This window comes from Elephantulus edwardii, unplaced genomic scaffold, assembly GCF_000299155.1.
Source record: "Elephantulus edwardii isolate Elephantulus edwardi_28Jun2011 unplaced genomic scaffold, EleEdw1.0 scaffold00006, whole genome shotgun sequence".
NCBI lineage: Eukaryota > Metazoa > Chordata > Mammalia > Macroscelidea > Macroscelididae > Elephantulus > Elephantulus edwardii.
In genome coordinates, this window is record NW_006399756.1 from 33,341,478 (window position 1) to 33,360,640 (window position 19,163).

Genomic DNA, 19,163 nt, shown 5'->3' on the forward strand with positions numbered 1-19,163 from the left:
CTTCCAGGTCACAGAATCGACCTGGGGCACACAGGGACTCACATCCCTGTGGGTTTGGATGCACTCTGGAACTCCCCTAGATGGCAACCACCTCTGTGGTTGGCATGGGGTGAGACTATGCAGTTCAGACCTCTCTCATGGGCCTTGTCATCTTCCTGCAGTCAGCTGGTTGCAGTCAGGGGGCCATCTTACCCCCACTCCTACACTCTAGCTCTTTCCTGGACCCATAACACTGCCCTTGCTAGTTGTCCAGCCCAAGTCAGGACCCAGCCCCCGGAATGCCCTGACCAGGACTGTGGATGGGAAGGGAAGAGGTTGGGGCCTGTGCCAGGGGCAGGAGTGGGCAGTGCCGGCTGGCTGCCTGCCAGCCTTGTGCAGCCAAGAAACAATGAGCCACAGCCCTGAGTGATGTTTTATGGGTTTTCATCTCATCTTGCCACCAAGTGAGGCCTGAGAGATAGTAATTATCCCTACACAAATATCAGAGCATGATTACCCAGCTGGATTTACTGCCCTCTCTCCATCCAAGCCAAGATTGGGCTAGGACACAATTAATTGATGGGCTGATCAACAATTTAATGTGGGGCAAGGTCAGAAAGGGAACAGCATTGAGGGATAGCAGTGGTAGGGGTGGACTCCAGAGAAGATGATGGGGGACAACAAAGCATAAATGAAGGGTACAGAGAAAGGGGTGCTGTTCAAGGTGGCAAGATGTCAGAGGAAGGGGACAGACTCCTCCCAACTCCCCATTTACCAAGCACAGAGCACCTGGGAGGATCTGGTCAGGTGTCTCTGAAGCAGCAGCCTCTCCCACGTGGTTAAGGGTGTTCCATTGTGAATCCATCCCCAAAGCAGTGGTTCTTAGCCCACTGTCCCCTGGTGAGTCTGAACAGTCCCAATTTCCAGCACAATCCAACCAGAACCTCCGGGGCAGGGCCCAGCCATCAGATTTAAGAGCTCTCCAAGAATTCCCATGTACAGTTAAATTGAGGGTCACTGCCCCAGTGTCAGAGTATGTTAGAGACTCTCAGGGTGGTTCCAACACATAGAAACCCTGTGGATAGCAGAACCAAACACTTTCCAATCCTTGCCATCCTCACAAGAGTTGCTCTATTTGAGGCCACTGTTGCAACCATTGTTTTGGTCTATTTCGTTGCAAGAGCCTGATTTTTTTTTATTTTTCTTTTTTTTACTGACCTGCTGCATATCTGAAAGCTGGACAGTGAATAAGGATGACAGACGAAGAATTGATTGCCTTTGAGTTATGGTGCTGGAGAAGTGTATTGAGTATCCCATAGATTGCCAAAAGAACAGATATGTCTTTGAAAAAATGCAGCCAGAGTGCTCCTTGGAAACAAAGATGATAGAGTTCCTTCTCTCGTACTTTTGGATGTGTTGGTTAGAGAAGCTATTCCTTGGAAAGAGGCATCATACTTGGAGAGATAGAGTGTCAGCTAAAGAGAAGAACACCCACAATGAGATAGATTGACACAGTAGCTGCGGCAATGAGCTCAAGTGTGTCAGAGGTGATGAGGATGGTACAGGATAGGACAGGGTTCATGCCATAGAGTTGCTATGAGGTGTAGTTGACAGCACCTGACAACAACAACTACTTTACGAAGCATGATGTCCTTCTGCAGGCACGAGTCTCTTCTGATAACATATCAGTAGTGAGTAAGATTAAATCTTATCCTCCTTCTCTCTATAGAACATCCTGGCTCTACTTTTTCCAAGACAGATTTGTCTGATTTCTGACAGTCCATGGTATAGTCAGTGTTCTTCGACAGTGCCATAATTCAAGGGTATCAATTCTTCTTTGATCTTTCTCATCCATTGTCTAGGAGCTCTTCCTTATTTATCAGGGAACCTCTCATGGTATGGTCCATAGGCAGTTACACGGGATTTGAACCTACCAGTGGCCCCTCGGGAGAAAGATAATCAAACTCTTTCTGTGCAGTTTGCCATCTCCAAAACACAATGGAAGGTCCGATATGAGTTGATTCTGATTCAACACCAATGAATAACACGCGTAGTATTCATTGTCTAGCTTTTGCATGCATATAAGGCCATTGAAAATACCATGGCTTGGTTCGGGTGTCTCTAAATAGGAGAAAACAAGTCATAGGGGCACAGGGCCATAAACATCTCTCAGAAAGGGCCTTGCTTGCTTTTGAACATTAAAGAGATTCTTTGTGGCAGATTTGCTGAATGCAATTGTATCATTTCATTTTTTGACTGCTTACTTTCCCATAGGCATCGATTGTGGATCTGAGTAAAATTCAATCATTGACAACTTCAATATTTCCTCCATTGATAATGCTGTTTCTTACTGGTCTAGTTGTGAAGATTTTTGTTAGCTTTATATTGAAGTGTAATCCATACCAAAGGCTGTAGTCTTTGATCTTTGTCAGTAAACATTTCAAGTCCTGTCCTCTCTCAACAAGCACAGTTATGTCATGTGTATATCACAGGTTGTTAATGAGTCTTCCGGAAGCCTCATCCTTTTTTTGTCTTAAATTATTTGCTCAGCACGCAGATTGAATAGGTACAGTGAAAGATAATTCCTAACATATCTAGCTTCCTTCTTTCCACCTGCTGGACTCATTTAGAGCAAGTTCCTTTATTGGTCATCCCTCCCACCCCCTGTCCCTAGCCAGACCTTGGACATCTGAAGAACTCACTAAATCCATCCCAGGAAGACAGCTGAGCACAGAACATCAAACCTGAGAGAGAGTTTGCCTATAGAAGATCAAAAGAAAGCAGACAAAATGGAGCCCCAGACGTGGGGCTGGGCCTCCAGGGGCGGGAAGCACTGTTTATCTGGGAGAAACTAGGATGAGAACAATTCTTGGTCGTTTTGGCCCCAGGCTTATACTTCCCCATGACATTCCGTGAGTTTGAGGAATGTTTGTTGTTTTGCATTAATTTTTCAGCTGAATGATCCAGTTGAGTCATCAGCATTGGGTGGGCTGTAGAGGCAGGGCATTTGTGCCAGGTCAGCACTTCTCCTGTGCCCGGCTGGCACAGCTGTTGACACCCTACCCACCTTGGAGCCCCTGCCAGCCCAGTCCTGCCCATAGGATTAGTGCCGGAGTGTTAGAAGGGGTTATGGATGACTGCTCCTCTTCTCTTCCCAAGCCAGCCTTTGGGATGTAAACACTGGCATCTGGGAGAGGGCCAAGGTCCTGCATCCTCACAATATGCTGTGGGGTCAGTTTGTACAAACCTGTGGTCTTCCCTTTACTAACTAGGTGACTTTGGGCACAATTATTGCCCTTTCCCAATCTCTACTCCATCATCTGTAGAACGGTAGAAACTCTACCAGCTTCGTAATCATAGTCCTTCAATAGCTCCTAGTTAATGCCCAAAGGTTTCCATCGTCTAAAGCAGCCTTCCTGATGTGGCCCAGGCTGCCTTTCTAACTTGGTTTCTTTCCTCTCGCTGGCTGTATTCCCACCTGAGCCCTTCATGTTTGCTGTTTCCTCATCCTGAAACGATTTCCCACCAGCGTCCTCAGGCTCATTTCTTTCCTTTATTCAGATCCCTTTTCAGATGAGATCTTCTCTGAACATCTTATCTAAAATCACACTCCCTTTCACTTGCTTCATTTTACTTCCTATTGCTTAGCTACTGTTGGACAGTAGGTATATGTTCACTTGTTCTTCATCTCTTCTATGAGACTCTAAATTCCAGGAGGGTAAAACTTTATCTTGTCCATAGCTGTAGCTGCAGACCCTAAAGCATTCTTGTCGCCCAGGAAGCGGTCAAGAAATATGTTTCAGAATGAACAGCTGAGATAATGGATTAAAAATGTTTATTATGGTATCTAGGACATGAGGGTAGGTGTGTCAGAGAAGACGAAATTGGCTCAGGATAGAGCAGAGTTCCGAACTGTTGTACATAGGATCGTTAACAACAACAGCAGGACATAACAACCTAAAACCAGATCATTTGTTCTCAAGCCAGTTCTTACACAGTGACCCTGTAGGTCAGAGTAGAATTTCCCTATAGGGTTTCTAAGGCTGTGGGTGTTTTCTGAAGTAGTAAAGATTTTTTTTAACTCCTGTAAAATAATTGGTAAGTTCAAACTGCCAACCACTCCATTAGGAACCAAATGCTTTAATACCTGCACCATCATACCTTGCTAAGGAAGCTCTGGTGACAACTGGTTTAGGAGTTGCACTGCCAACACAAAGACAGGCAGTTTGAATCTACCAGCTGCTCCATGGAATAAAGATGGGTAATCTCCTGTGTGATTTACAACCTCTGAAAACCCACCAGAAGGTCAGCTGAGAGTTCGTTCCAACTCCAAAGCACATTAACAAAAGCAATAGCTTGCTAGGAAATAATATATATTTTTTAAAAAAAGGCAAATCCAGTTGCCATCTATGTTCCAACTCATAACCACCCTCTACTGAGTTTTTCAAGTTGTAAATCTTTATGGAAAAAGATACTTCATCTTTCTCCAGTGGAGTGATTGGTGGATTCAAACTGCTGACCTTTTGGTCAGCAGCCCAAAACTTTATACATTATGCCCCCAGGGATCCTTACACATAATAAGCACTCTCTGAATGGTAACTGTTATCATTCTGTGGCTGACAAGAAACTTGTGAGTCCTAGACAGAGTGGGCACAGTTCTCCCTCCCACCTTAAGGGAAACAGTAGTATGAACAAGACAGCACCCAGACGAGGATACCAATCGGGCATGGACTTAAGGTATTAAGACTTGTGATGGCCATTATTTCCCGTTGAGTTACCTCCGATTCATGGTGATATTATATATGACAGAATGCAGTGTTTCCCAGGCCTGGGCCCTCTTCATGCCTGCTCATGTGTTGGCATCCGTTGTTGGGGCCAGTGTGTATCACACCTTCCAGGCTAGCTGTTCATCTTCCAGTGCTGTGCCAGACAATGTTTCGTTGTGATTTATAAGGGTTTTGGGGCTGATTTGGAAGCAGATCACCAGACCTTACTTCCTAGTCGGATATAGTCTGAAAGCCCCACTGAAACCTACTGGTTGGGAGTGGCCTGCTGCTATTTTAAATACTAGAGCCATAGCTCCAGGATCATAGCAACAGCTAAGCATCATACAGCAGACTAGCAGACTAATGTGCAGGGGTTTAGGATTTAAGAATAAGTGGGAGGGAGAGAAAGAGGGAGCAAAGAAGGAAGGAAGGAAGGAGGGAGGGAGAAAGAGAAAGGGGGAGAGGGAGAGAGAGAAATTGATTGATTTAATACCATTATAATAACTTTTGGTGCAGGAAACCAAGTTATAACTTAAATGACCCAGAAAAAGACAAAACAGTATGAAAATCAGGTAGGAGAGTGTGCAGAGCCAAGGGGAGCAAGAGGAGGTCCCAGCGTCTCCCTCCACATCCAGGATTTCAGGACCTTCTACAGCTCCTGGTCAGAACCAGTCCCCCTGGGATTATCCACTGGCCTCCTCTCCTATTTCAGAGCATGTTTCTGAGCACTTCTTCCCTGGTTCCTGGATTGGGATACCAGGAGCATGAGTACTGGATGGGTCCACGTGCCTGTGCACCTTACCGTTGATCTTATTTTATTTTACTCAACAAAATGTACACTAACGATAATCATGCACAGGGCACTGTGCCAAGAACTTGCATACCACCCTCCTTTTCTACACAAGAAGAAACATTCTTCACTCACTACATTCCCTGCTTTTTCATTTAACAATAAGTTCTGAATATTATTTCATGGCAGTGTATAGAGAGATTTGTCATTTTTTTTATGGCTGTGTAATACTCCATTGTATAAATACGCCATTAATTTAATCAGTTCTTTAGGTGAATATTTAGATTGCTTGCAGTCTTTGATATTATGAACAATGCTGCAAAATTAATATCCTTGTACCATTTTTCACAATTGCAGGTATGAGTTTATAGAAACGAAATTGCTGCATTAGGGAAATATATATGTGTTAGGAATTTAGTGGTGCAACCTCTGTAGAAAACAGTCTGGCAGTTCCTCAGAGAGTTAAACATGGAATTTATGAGCCAGCAATTCCAATCCTATGGGCATACCCAAAAGAATCGAAAGCAGGGACTCAAATACCTGTGTACCAGTGTTCCTGCAGCATTATTCCTATAGCAAAAAGGTGGAAATAGCCAGCATATGAATGGATAAGCAAAATATAGCATACACATACAATGGAGTATTATTCAGTCAAAAAGAGAAATTAAATTCCAGTATTTGCTACAACTTGAGTGAACCTTGAAAACCTTGTGCTTAATGAAATGTCAGGTACAAACAGACAAATATTGTATGATCTTGCAGAGTATTTATATGAAATATATAGAACCGGTAAATGCACAGTGATCAAGTCCATTAGTGGTTAGCTGGGGTGGGTATTAGGGAATGAAGAGAAAGTTATTACTACCATTTGAGATCCACTTATTTTTTTGCTTTTATTTTTTTTAATTGGAATCATGTGCTTTCCATAATGGAAAGCATTTTGATTGAAATAATTTTTTTAAGTAGTACAGGTTTTGATGCAACTAGTAGGTTGGTAGTTTGCTTGGCTCCATAGTCAACACTTTTGGCACCGCAGCCAGGAAATAAAAAAAAAACCAAACGTATTGCGATGGGAAAGTCTGCTGTTAGGGATCTCTCCAGGGTACTAAAGAGCAATGGTGTCTCTCTGGAGACTAAGGTGCATCTGATACAAGCCATGGTCTTTGCAATCACTTGTTATTTATCAGAGAGCTGGACAATGACTAGGGAGGATAGAAGGAGAATTGATGCCTTTGTGCTGTGGTGCTGGAGTAGAGTATTGAATGTACCATGGACTGCCAAGAAACCAGATTCATCCTGGAGAGGGTTAAACCAGGCTGCTCCTTGGAGGCAAGGATTCTGGGGCTTCGTCTGACATACTTTGGACATGTTGTAAGGAGGGACAGGTCCTTGGAGAGGGACATCATGCTTGGGAGGGTGGAGGGACGGCATAGGAGGGGAAGACCCTCTATGAGGTGGATTGATTCAGTGACTGGGGTAATCGGGATGGGTGTATCAGAGGCAGTGCGATTGGCACAGGATAGAGCAGGGTTTAGGGCTGTTGTACATAGGGTCAATATGAGTCGCAAGCAACTGGACAGCACATAACAACGATAACAACAGTAGGTTGGTGCAATGTAGTCCATATTTTCAGATTCACAATTTTATAGGTTTCCACCAGATGGCAGCATGAACTAAAAGTGGGATCCCAGGTTCCCACTAAACCCCACAGCTGGAAAATGTAGGTAGGCACTGTATGTCTCAGGAGTCACAAAAAATCAAGCATCTAGAGAGTTTCTCAAGAGTGATGAAAAATTTGGAAGTGAGTAGTAGTAATTGTAGCATATACAATGTGATGAATATAATTAATGTCTGTGAATTGTACACATGAAAATAGTGGAAGTGTTTTGTTACACATAGCACCATCATAATTGGAGGGGGACGCGTTAGGAAATTGGGGCATTGAAGCATTAGGAATGTGTAGTATTGAGTCATATTGTTGTAGGTACTGTCAATTACGACTTATAGCAAACCTGTGGACAATACGCCTTAACTCTGCCCTATCCTGTTCCATCCTCATTGTCTCTGACACACTTGAGTCCATTGCTGTGGTCATTGCCAATCCATCTCGTTAGGGGTCGTCCTCTTTTTCACTAACCTGTCATTCCAAGCATGATGTCCCTTTCCAAGCAAAAGCCTTGCCTAACTACATGCCAAACATATGAGAGAGGAAGATTTGCCATCTTTGCCTCCAAAGAACACTCTGGCTGCACTTTGCCCAAGACATACATGTTTGTTCTTTTGGGAGTCTGTGGTATATTCTCCAATATCACGATCCAAAGGCATCAAGTCTTCTGTCATCCTTATTCCTTGTCTAGCTCTCAGATGTGTAACAAGTGATTCAAAATGCCATAGCCTAATTCAGGCACACCTTAGTCTTCAGATTGACATCATTGCTCTTAAGGATGTTGGAGAAGTCCCTGACAACAGACTTGCCCAATGCAGTACATCTCCTGGTCTCCCTACTGGGCCAGATTTCCTTTCACAGGGATGGCGCCAATTGAATAATTCCATCAGGCACACATGTGAGCAACATTCTGACCAATACAAAATATAAGCAGTTCTGAGGGGAGGTGTTTAAAATTTGTTTTCCAATCTGATAGGTAAAAAAGTAATATCTAAGCATAGTTTTCGTTTTCTCTTGTTTATAATGAGCAAGGCTGGGGATAATTTTATATAATTGAGTCTCTTGTCTGGTCCTAGCCTTATGCCCATTTCTTTTATTGATTATTGGCCCTTTCTTATTGATTAGTAACACCTCTTTATAAATTCAGGAAATTAGCCCTTTGTCTGAAGCACAAGTTGCAAATAGTTTTCTCTTGCTTGTCATTTTTTGTTTGTCTTTGCTCATCGTAGAGATTACAATGCAGAAATTTTCTATTTTTACAAACTTGAATTTATTGGTCTTTTCTTTAAGGTTTCTGGGCTCTGAATCACACTTCAGCAGAGTCATTTGTTAACCTCTCAGAGAGGAGATGCCAGTCCCTATGCCAGCAAGAAGACTGGGGGGCTCAGAGCAGGCTGCCCTCTGGCCTCATCTGCCCACATAGCAGATGAGCCATCTGCTCTGGAAGGAAGCACCCTTGGTCCAGTAGCACCTTCACCCAGGCTCAGTCCAACCAGCATATCCTAGACCTCACCGCTCAAGCTGTCATCTGCAGACCATAGCTTGGCAGCAGCTGGAAACGAATTAAAAGCAAGATCTCAGGCCCCACCCCAGATTGCTGGATCAGAAGCTGCATTTTTTTTTCTTCAGGCTCCCCCAGAATTACCTGTGTCTACAAAGTTGCCCTGAGTCTTGACTCCATCCTAGGTTTCCTGGACCTTCAATTGGATGCTAGAGTCTCCTGATCCTCTGTTTTCCCGGGACCCAAACCCTTGGTTTTCAGCTTACCTGGTGTGGCCTCCCCTTGGGGAGATGAGCTCCAGAACTGCTGAGGGTCCCAGGCCTGTGAACAGGAGAGATGGAGGCTTCTGCAGCCGCAGCATAAAGTATGTGATGTGGGGCCTCAGAGGCCATTTCCTCGGTCTTCACATGGCATAGGGGCACGAGTGGTGCAGTGGCAGAATTCCCACCTTCCTTGTGGAAGACCTGGGTTCAATTCCCAGTCTGTGCTTCCCATTTGTCACTGGAGGCTTGCTTGTTGTTATTATGCTAAATCTGTTTCAGTGGAGCTTCCAGTCTAAGACGGACTAGAAAAAAAAGCCTTGCAATCTACTTCCGAAAATCAGCCAGTGAAAAGTCAAGGGGTCACAACGGTCAGATCCACGTCTCATCCTGTTTGTGTGGGGGGCACAGTGAGCCAGAGGCATCTTAACAGCAGCTAAGAAGCTACAGAGAACAAGGGTCCCTGGGACTCTGGAACTGCCCCCACTCACCCCACCTCTTAATGTAATAGGAAGAGAGGCTTTGCAGGCAGAAGACAACAGTTTAAAACTCAGCTTTTCTGCAGTCATGCAACCTTAGCAGAATGTTTCCTCTTCTGGGCCCCTATTTCCCTATAAAAGGCAGACTCCGCTCTCGACAAAGGAGCTCTGGTGGTGACGTGCTTGGTTGCAGTGTGTATTGCTAACCCAGAGGTCAGTGGTTTGAACCCACCAGCTGCTCCGTGGGAGAAAGATGGGCAGTTTCCTCCTGTCCACAAAGTTCATAGTCTTGAAAATCTGGGAGGGCGTCACCAGGAAGCAGACTCGATTTCATGGCCATGAATTTGGTTTGGTTTCATCGTCTTCACAAAACCGTGGAGAGGACTGAATAAGTCCATCTGTGTGCAGCACCAGGCAGATGCTGATGGAATTCCTTCTTTTTTTATTTTATGTCGTGGTTTGAGTTTACAAAGCAAACTGCTTTTTCATACGACAGTTCCTGCATGTTACACATCTTGACACTGATTACATTCCCCACATCATATTCTACTCTTCCCATGTCTGTGCTTTGTTTCCCCGTTTCCATCCATCCAACTGTCTGTCCCTCCCTGCGTTTTGCGCTTGATCTGTGAGCAAACACCACCCGTTTGATCCTGTGTGATTGATTGTTCCAAAGAGCATGTTCCTCTCTGGTGGAATTCCTTCTTCCTCTGGGAACGCTGGAGCCAGGAAGTATATTAAGGAACACAAGAGGGCCCGGGTTCATTCTTTTTAAAAATGTTCTTTGCCTGAACTAGTTCTTTCTTCCCCCAGGATCATCGCTGCTTGCTGGTTTCCCATGAACTAAGTCTTGTAAAGCATTTTCTACTTAATGTCACAGCTGCCTCCTGGGATGTAGCTCTTCGAGGACCTGTGGTCATGCTCTGTAATTCTCTGGCTGCTGCCGCTGCTGCTGCTATTGTTAATATTTATCGAACTTATCATGTGCCAGGCGTTGTCCTAAGCCATTTGCATACATTACATACGTTAGCTGTGTTCATGTCATCCTCACAGCAATCTATGGGGTAAGGTGGCTTTTCTCATTATACAGATTTCCCATTTTACAGATAAGATAAAGTTCATGACATGCCCAGAGCCATATCTAGAGGAAAAGATATTGCTAACTATTTCCTCAACCTTGCTGCTTGACAGGAAGCTCCTTCCTTGCCTTCTGAATGAAATGGAACTGGGGCCCTCCACCCCACCCCTCACATCTATTCACCCGTCTTTACCACCAATCCCAGGCCACAGATCAGGTGATGTTCTGAGATGGGGCAGGCTCTGGGGTGGAAGTGGGAGACCATCCAGGCCAGTGAAGAGCCTTCTAGGACCCAGACTGGTCCTCCTACTAGCTCCAAGGTGTCCTCTAGGGGCAGAGCCAGCATAGAGGGGTTGATAGAATATTGAAGACCTTAGTTGTTGTTATTTTTATGTGCCGATGAGTCATTTGCAACTCATAAAGTACCCTGTGAGACAACACCTCTGAACCCTGCTCTATCTTGAGCCGATTGCATTGTCTCTGACACACCTTCCACCATTACCCCAGTCACTGAGCCAATCCATCTCATCCAGGGTCTTCCTCTCTCAGACTGTCCCTTCACTCTTCCAAGCATGATGTCCTTCTCTAAGGACCGGTCCCTCCAGGCAACATGCCCACAGTATGTGAGATGGAGCTTCAAAATTCTTGCCTCCAAGGAGTAGCCTGGTTTCATCCTCTCCAGGACAGCAACCCTATAAACAACATATCTGAACCCTCTCCTGTCCTGTGCCACCTTCACAATCTCTGACATGCTGAAGCCCATTGCTACAGTCACTGTGCCAGTCCATCTCATTGGGGGAGGGGTGTCTTCTCCATTGCCATCCCTCCCCCTTTTCAAACATGGTATCCCTTTCTAAGAAATAACCTCCCCTAGCAAAATGCCCAAAGTATGTGAGACAAGGCTGTATCACCTTTGTATCCAAGAAGCACTCCGGCTGCACCTTCTCCAAGACATACCGGTTTGTTCTTTTCGCAGTCCATGGGCTATTTAGTACTCTTCTCCAACACCACAGCTCCAAGGCAGCTGTCATCCTTGTTGAACTCTGCTAAGGGAAAGCTTGGAGGTTCAGAGGTGCCTCAGAAGAAGGGTTTGGTGATCTGTTTCCAAAAACTCAGCCATTGAAAGCCCCGTGGAGCACAGTGGTCCTCTGCCACACAGGCAGTGTCTGTGAGTCGGAATTAACTCCACAGCTGCTGCTTGTGCTTGACTGGCTTTACCATCCCTGAAGCCCCATTCTCGCTTGACTCTGAGTCTTCATGTTTTCTACTTTTCTGACAATTCTTCCTTTTCTTCTACTCCTGCTTTGTCCTCCCACTATCCCCACTCAGCAGGCTGCCACCTCATGAGCCCAGTGACCTCGTAGACTTGCTCCTTTGTCCGCCCTTTGACAACCTCACCTGCAAAGTACTGAAGCCCACTCCTGCTGCCCACTTCCAGGTGGCCCCGTGCCCTGCATCAATCTCTGTCCCCACGTTGGGACGCCTCCTTTGCTCACATCCCCTATACCCTGTCAGTCCCCCTGGCCCTCCCTGCTCCAGCCTTTTGGACGGCTGCTTCCTCCCCACTGCCCTGTCGCCACCCTCGATCAAGCCAGAACTACTACAACAAAGGCTGCCAACTTCATTTTCTCCTCTGCTAACCCACCTCACTCCACTGCCAGTTAATCTTCTGGAAACACTACCTTCCCCTTCCTGTAATTCTCCATCAGGAGACACCAGTGTCCTGGAATTCAGAGGTCTCTCCACTCAGGCCCTGTTTCCCCTGCCCGCTCTTGCTCCTCTGGGCAAACCCTGTGCCGCACCTCTGCCTTTGAGCTGATATCTCAGCCTGGAGCTGCAGCCTCTCCTCGCTGCCAGACTAAATCATAGGCTTTCAGAGTCAGAGAGGCCTGGGTTTGACTCTCTTTCCACAGTTTACTAGTTCAATGACCTTGAGCAGTTTATTTCATCTCATTGGCCCTCAAATTCTCCATCTGTAAAAGAGGGTTACACCTCCTCTCACTTGGCAATGGAGTGAAACCCTAGATGATAGTTGGGAATAAAACAGGTAAGAGCCATGCTGTGGTTACTTCTGGCCCTTCATGTCCAGGTTCAAGGTCGTCCTCCCTGACCACTGTAGCTTCTGTGAACTCTTCCATCCTAAGTCGTGATACCTTTTCTGTCCTGTCCTACTGGGTTGTTTGCTGTGGGATCCTCGGCCAGTGCCTTTATCTCTGGTACCTGAGGTGCCTCATCTGGAAAATAGGTATGAAAAGATAATAACTTCATGGAACCATGATAAGGACTGATGCGTGAATAGATAGGAAGTGCCCAACATAGAAAATGCTATGAAAATATTTTCTTTATGTTACCACTGGCCCATGGCAGCTCCTGTCCCTTGTGTTTTCAAATAAACCAGAAAGTTCCTGAATAGGGACTTGATCCCCTGCTTCCCTGAGCTCCAGCAGCAGCTGGTATGGGCCTGGCCCCCAGTGGAGAATGGGGGACATTTTTGAACATCACCCGTGAGGCCTTCCATTCTGGCCAGCTGGCAACCACTGGTAGTTCTGTTGAATGCCAAGATTAAACCACAACCACCCTGTAGCACCATTTTACAGATGGAGAAATTGAGGGTCAGAGAAGCCAAGTCAGTTGTTCAAGGTTATGAGCTAAAATGTGATAGAGAGAGAGTCAAACCTGGGAATGGGATCCCCTGTCCTGGGGGCGGTCACTTCACACTACCCTCGACCTCCCTCCTGTTCTTCTCAGACTTCTGCCCTCTCAGACTCCCCCTGGATGTCAGCACCCCCACCTGCTTTTAACTGCCTCTTCTTTCCCCAAAAAGCTGCCAGAGGCTCATTGAGGGGGCACCCCAGGGCAGAGGGCAGCTGCAAGGAGCCAGAAGGTGGGATGAGGCGCTGACACGGGCCGGGGGCCAGTGCTGGGTGTTTATTGCCTGTGCCATCGACCTGCATAGCTCGCTGTTTATCTGTCTTCCTGACACACCTAATTACCTAGGTTGCAGCTGCCAGAGCGCTTGCTCTTCCTAAATCACAGGCTCCCATCCCTCCTGTCGCCCAGGCCTCCGGGCTTCTGCCTGCAGAAGGGCTGCCATTGATTTTGCCGTTCCCTGTTTATGATCTACAACGCTCTGCACCGCTGTTGCACATTTTACCTTAATTAGTTTATTCTTCCGGGCAGCCCTGGGCGGCTCGGAAGCCAGGAGGCTAGAGGTGGGGAGAGGTCAGTGGGACACCACACCCTGACCCCTCTGGCCACAGCGCCTTGAACCTGACCGTATCTTTCTAACCCAGGACTGTGCTGGTTCTAATAGGTGAGCTACAAAAGGGCTTCTAGGGCCCAAGTAGGTTTGGGAAAGGCTAGGTTAATTGCAATTGTTTTATTATTATTTACCATCAACTTATTCCAACTCAACACCCCATGTGTGCAGACTACACCTGCCCCATAGGGTTTTAATGGTTGTGACCTTTCAGAAGCAGATTGCCTAGGCCTCCCTGCCATAGTGCTTTGGGGTGGCTTCAAACCACCAACTTCTTGGCTGCTAGTTAAGTGATTAGCCTATTACATCTCCCACAGATTCAGTAAAAGTAATCAGATAATTGCTTGCGAAGTATTTTAAAGGTTTTATCCATTCAGAAGCTCCAGGAGGGAGACAGAGTATGTGCAATTGTCCCCAAACTCTGATGGCTACGGAATCCTCTCTCCAGGCAGGGTTCCACTGAGCACACTTTGGAAAACGCTGCCCTGGAGAAGAGGGAAGCATTAGAGGCAACAAGGCAAGGGGTTGAGTCACCTATGTCCTCTTGTCTGTCTAGGGTAGGAACTCAGGAGCTTGAGAAATGTCCCCTGTGGCACCTGAAGGGGGAAGGGGGCCTTCAGAGCTCTGCAGAAAGCAAGGAAAACATCGGTGGTCTTAAGGTGTTTAATTCGTGTCTACTTTGACTTTTTTTGTTGCTATTATGTGTTTTCAGTAACAGAAGACATGCTGAAATCAAGGGGGAAATTTCTGAGGCAATATGGATTTTGATACAATTATATAGGAGTTCATAGGACCCCAGTGGACCCTGATGGTCGGATGGTGGATTAAGACCCACCTCTTGTGAGGTATCTCATTCACAAAGGGACAAATGCTATATGGTGCTACTGTTGTAGAATGAGGCTGGCATTTGGGGTGGGGGTAAGACTGAGAAAAACTGGATGAAATATGCTTACGGCATTGAAGTCTATGGGGGAGAGAATAGTCTAAAAGTATTATATTTTAGGGCATTATTTTTATCGTAGGAGTATGAAATGAGGGTTGCAGAGTGGATTGTATTTGGGGGTAGGGGGGGGGGTTGGGGAAGGGCCGGGGGGGGATTGTGTACCAATGAGGGAGTTTTGCTTTTCAAGGAGAGGAGCAAATGGGGGGAGGGGGGAGGGGTTTGTGCGGGGAGAAGGGTGCAACAATGAATGAATGGAATCCCCCAAAAAAATACATAATTTTAGTATACTTCATGTAACATACTAGATGTCGTCTGAGTTTTTTAGAAATAAAGTTTAACAACAGAAAAAAAAAATAAAAAAATTTTTTTAACAAAAAGACCCACCTCTTCAGATTGATGCAGTAACACAGATGCCCACCAGGGGGCAGCACATGCTATAACTGGGATACTCGTTTCCCAAGAAACCTAAGAGACTGAAAATACAGATGGGGATGCATGTCCCACCAGTAATGAAAAGGCTAAGGAACGGACTGGGTTAACTGGGGTGCAGAATTTAAAGAAACCCTAGTTTGATAGAAAAGAGTAGGGCCTCTACTGATGAAGGTTAGAAATCTGGAAGCAAATTAAGGGGTGGGAGGAGTACCATTAGGGGCCTTCCAGGCCAGGTGTCAGAAGTGATGGTGTGGCTGCTGCTGCTCTCCAATCACAGCAACCGTCCAGAACATCAGTGAGGATGGTAGTCCCTTCTCCATACTCCTGCAATCCAAAAGGCTTTCAAGGCTCCAGGTGGTTTTTTTAAGTTTGTGGGGGAACTCAGTTGATGGCAAAACTGGTCCTGAGCTGATGTGAGCTATTTATAGGCCTTGTTTATACCATTCCATGTGAATATTCATGTTTCACTGTGGAAATATTAATGTGTTTAATTACAAGGTGCTGCCCCCAGTCCCTGCTGGGGATGTTATGTAATAAATAGTGTATGCACTGTGTTAACTTTTTAAACTGTGAAAGGGGGGGAAAAATCTCGATTTCCAAACAGATCTGACTCTAAGGGGTTCATTCAGGGCTGTGGGCAGAGGTGGTGTGGTGCACCCGGAGAGCTCTCTTGAGGGCCTGCCCCGCCACTGGCTTCTTCAACCTCAGTCCCCACAGACGCTGGGAGGAAGCACAGATCCTTTTCTCAGCTTTCAGGTGAGGAAACCGAGACCTGAGGAAGCTGAGTGGCGAACCAGATGGAGAGATGGGACTTAGCTGTCAGTGTGCCCTGCTCTGGTTAGGGAGCCATCTCTCCAAGGGGCACACCCCTCCCAAAGCCACCACAGCTCTGCTCCCCGTGGACCTGAACAGACGCCCTGCAGGTCCTGCTTGGCTGAGGAAGGGCCTTTCCTTCCTGGCCTGGACCTCTGCTGCCCCAGAAGCCTCGGGCAGGGACAGGACATCTCAGGAGTCAACTCTACGCGTCCAGGTGATGTCCCTGCCCCAGAGGTTTCCCAGAGACCTCAACATAATCAAGTTCCTCTGAGACCATTTTGTCCTCTCCTGGTGGAGTTTATACATGGACTTCACCTCCACACATGCACTCTCTCTCACACTTTCTGTCTCTCTCTCAGACACACACACATCACAGATCCTTTTAAGGACATATTGACACACACACACACTCATACACTCGTTCTTACACGCTCTCTTGCACACACACAAACATGCTCAAGCATATATTCACAATGCATGCACACACTCACACACGCTCTTTCCACACACACTCAAGTGCACTCTCACTCACACCAGTCCCCACGCTGCCTCGCTCTCACATGCACAGCCGCTCTGCGCTCCCTAAACCCCCGTGGTGCAGAGCTGATGTCTCTCATAGGACCTTAGCGAGCAGCTCATCTATAAAATGGGAATAAATCATTTTTGCCCAACAGCAGCTGTCACTTTTGTAGGCTTAATGCATGTGTGGTGCTGCATCATCTCATTTATTTCTCCCAGTAAACTTGAAGGTGATTGTTATCATCCTTCCCATTTTACAAAGAAGAAAGCTGACGCTCAGAGATGCGAACCAATTTGCCCAAAATCCAACGACCAGACAATGCCCGTGGAATCTAGGTAGAACCTTAGTGGAGCCTGTGGCACTTTTTCCCCCCTCTCTGAGTCCTGCACCACTTTGCTATATTGTCTTCCTTCCATTTGAGCCCATTGTGCACCCCCACCCAGGTCAGCAGAGTCAAATCCAGGAGTTCTGTCCTCAAGTTCACTCCCCTCCAAATTTGCCTTCTTCTTCATTTGTTGTCTTTGCTGCGACCTAATGGTGGGGCATGGCCCCTCCTAAGAAAGTTCCAGATCTCAGGGCAACAAGGAGTGAAGCAGGGTGAGGACAGGGAGGTGCACTCTGCTTGCGTGGACACTAGGAAGGGCTTGAACTCCAGCAACTGCTAATTCTTCCCCACTTCCCAGAGCAAGGTTCTGAGCTGATGAGCCTCAGAGGCCGTGTTGTTTGTTGTTGGGTGCCGTCGAGTGGGATCCAACTCATAACTGAGCCTCCAGTGGGTTTTCAGAGGCGGGAAGGTAGTAAATCGCACAGGAAGAGATTACCCATCTTTTTCCTGCAGGATGTCTGGTGGATGTGAACTTAGTGCCTTTGGATTGACAGCACAACTCCTTACCACTAAGCTATTAGGGCTCCCTCAGAAGCCCATGGCCCTTCTGAATTAAGTCAGCACATTCTAGGGTACAAATGTTCAACTCCCTGAGCTGAGGGGTCCTTAGCCCCCATATTATTCTCAAAAAGTTGGTAATCCAAAAGAGATGGAGACCATGGCTCTCTCCAGAGGGTAGCCCCACCCAAGGCTGTAAGAGCCCCTCAACATACTCCAGGCAAAATAACCCCTCACTCACCTGAGGGCTGAGGTAGGAGGTGACAGACCTGCCAGAGCTCAGCTTCCTTGGTTTAGACTTAAGAGGACCTACTCACCAATCAGGACTGTTTCTTCTTCTTTTAATTTTTTTTATTATTTTTGTGTGAGTGTACTGTCAAATCAGATCTGACTGGTACAGGAGGAGATTGTTCCTCCTTCCCCGGCAGAGCATCTGGTGGCTTCGAACCGTGTGCCTCTGAGAGTGTAGTTGCAGCTCCTTGCCACTAGGCCACCAGAGCTCCCCAGGACTGTTTCTTCTGAGACACAAAGTGGTCCCTTTGGTTCAGCAGAGAATTTAAGGGGACCTCCCTGCAGAAAGGGGCATTCTGGCTTGACTTCAGATGCTAAAATATTGGCAGTCTCAGGATTCTGGGATTGTTTGTGAATTCTGGCTGTTGGTCATCCCAGACATGATAGCAGCAGTATCTTTCCCCCACCCTCCTCTGCACCCCACTTTCTGAGACCTGGCTAGCCAATCTTCTAAGCCTCAGAATCTTTTTTCTCACCTGAAGACATCTCAGTGCCTCCAGAGAGGAGCCTTGCCTGGCCTCACGATCTTTTTTGCAGCAGAAGATTCATCCACCATTGGCCCCAACCACCTTGGGCAGACATGTGCCCTGACCCTCTCATCCACAAGCCCTCCCCTCCTTTCCCCAGGGGTGGCCACTTACACCGACAAGCTGTTCAAGTTCCGCAACAACCGCTGGGAAGACATCCTGAGTGACGAGGTCAACGTGGCCCGAGGCGTGGCCAGCCTCTTTGCCGGACGCTCTGTGGCCTGCGTGGACAGGAAGGTGAGTACAGGAAGGTGTGGGGGCCTGGGGAGAAGTGGAGGGAACATAGTGATGTGAGAACACGGAGAAGTGCCCCCGACAGAGTGGACACTGCCAAGAGCAGACCTGAGGGCTGCATTGACTCGGCAGTTCCCACTGTGCCTTGCACAGCAAACTTTTCTGCATCAAATCAATTCTTACTCATAGCCACTCTGCAGGACACAATAGAACTGCCCCATAGGGTTTCCTGTGGGGCAGCTTGTGCGTTCAAACCACTGACCTTTGGTGCCTTAACCACAGTGCTACCAGAACTCCTGATCTTGCACATAAACCAGAAAGCCAAGCCTGCGACTGTGGATTCTGACTCCTGGAGACTCCCCATCAGGTTTCCGAGTCTGGAAGTCTTTACAGGAGGGGACTCCCCACATTTCTTCCTCAGAAGGGCTGGTGGATTTGAACACTGACCTTTAGACAACACATAACGGAGCTCTTATGTCTGGCAGTGTTGTGGTTGTGTGCTGCCGAGTGGGAACTGACTCATAGCTGACCCTCCTGTGGGTTTTCAGAGGCTTCAGATCCACAGGAAAAGATTGCCTGTCTCTCGTAGAGCAGATAATGTATTCGAACCATCTGCCTTTGGATTGACAGCACAGGAACTCACCACTAGACCGCCAGAGCTCATGGGGGTTGGGGAGGAGGTGGAGGAGGAGGAGAAGGAGGTGGTGGTGGTGGTGGAGGAGGAGGTGGGGGTGGTGGT

The 19,163-nt window shown here is 47.0% G+C and overlaps 1 protein-coding gene across 1 annotated transcript in view; it reads left to right on the top strand.

The window, feature by feature from the left end:
* The window catches only part of CRTAC1 (cartilage acidic protein 1), a 193,157-nt gene that overhangs the window by 113,681 nt on the left and 60,313 nt on the right, over nucleotides 1-19,163 (top strand). The window contains exon 4 of the mRNA XM_006880047.1: nucleotides 18,291-18,427. Within this exon, the coding sequence (XP_006880109.1) occupies nucleotides 18,291-18,427 (137 nt within the window). The remainder of the gene's footprint in view (nucleotides 1-18,290; nucleotides 18,428-19,163) is intronic.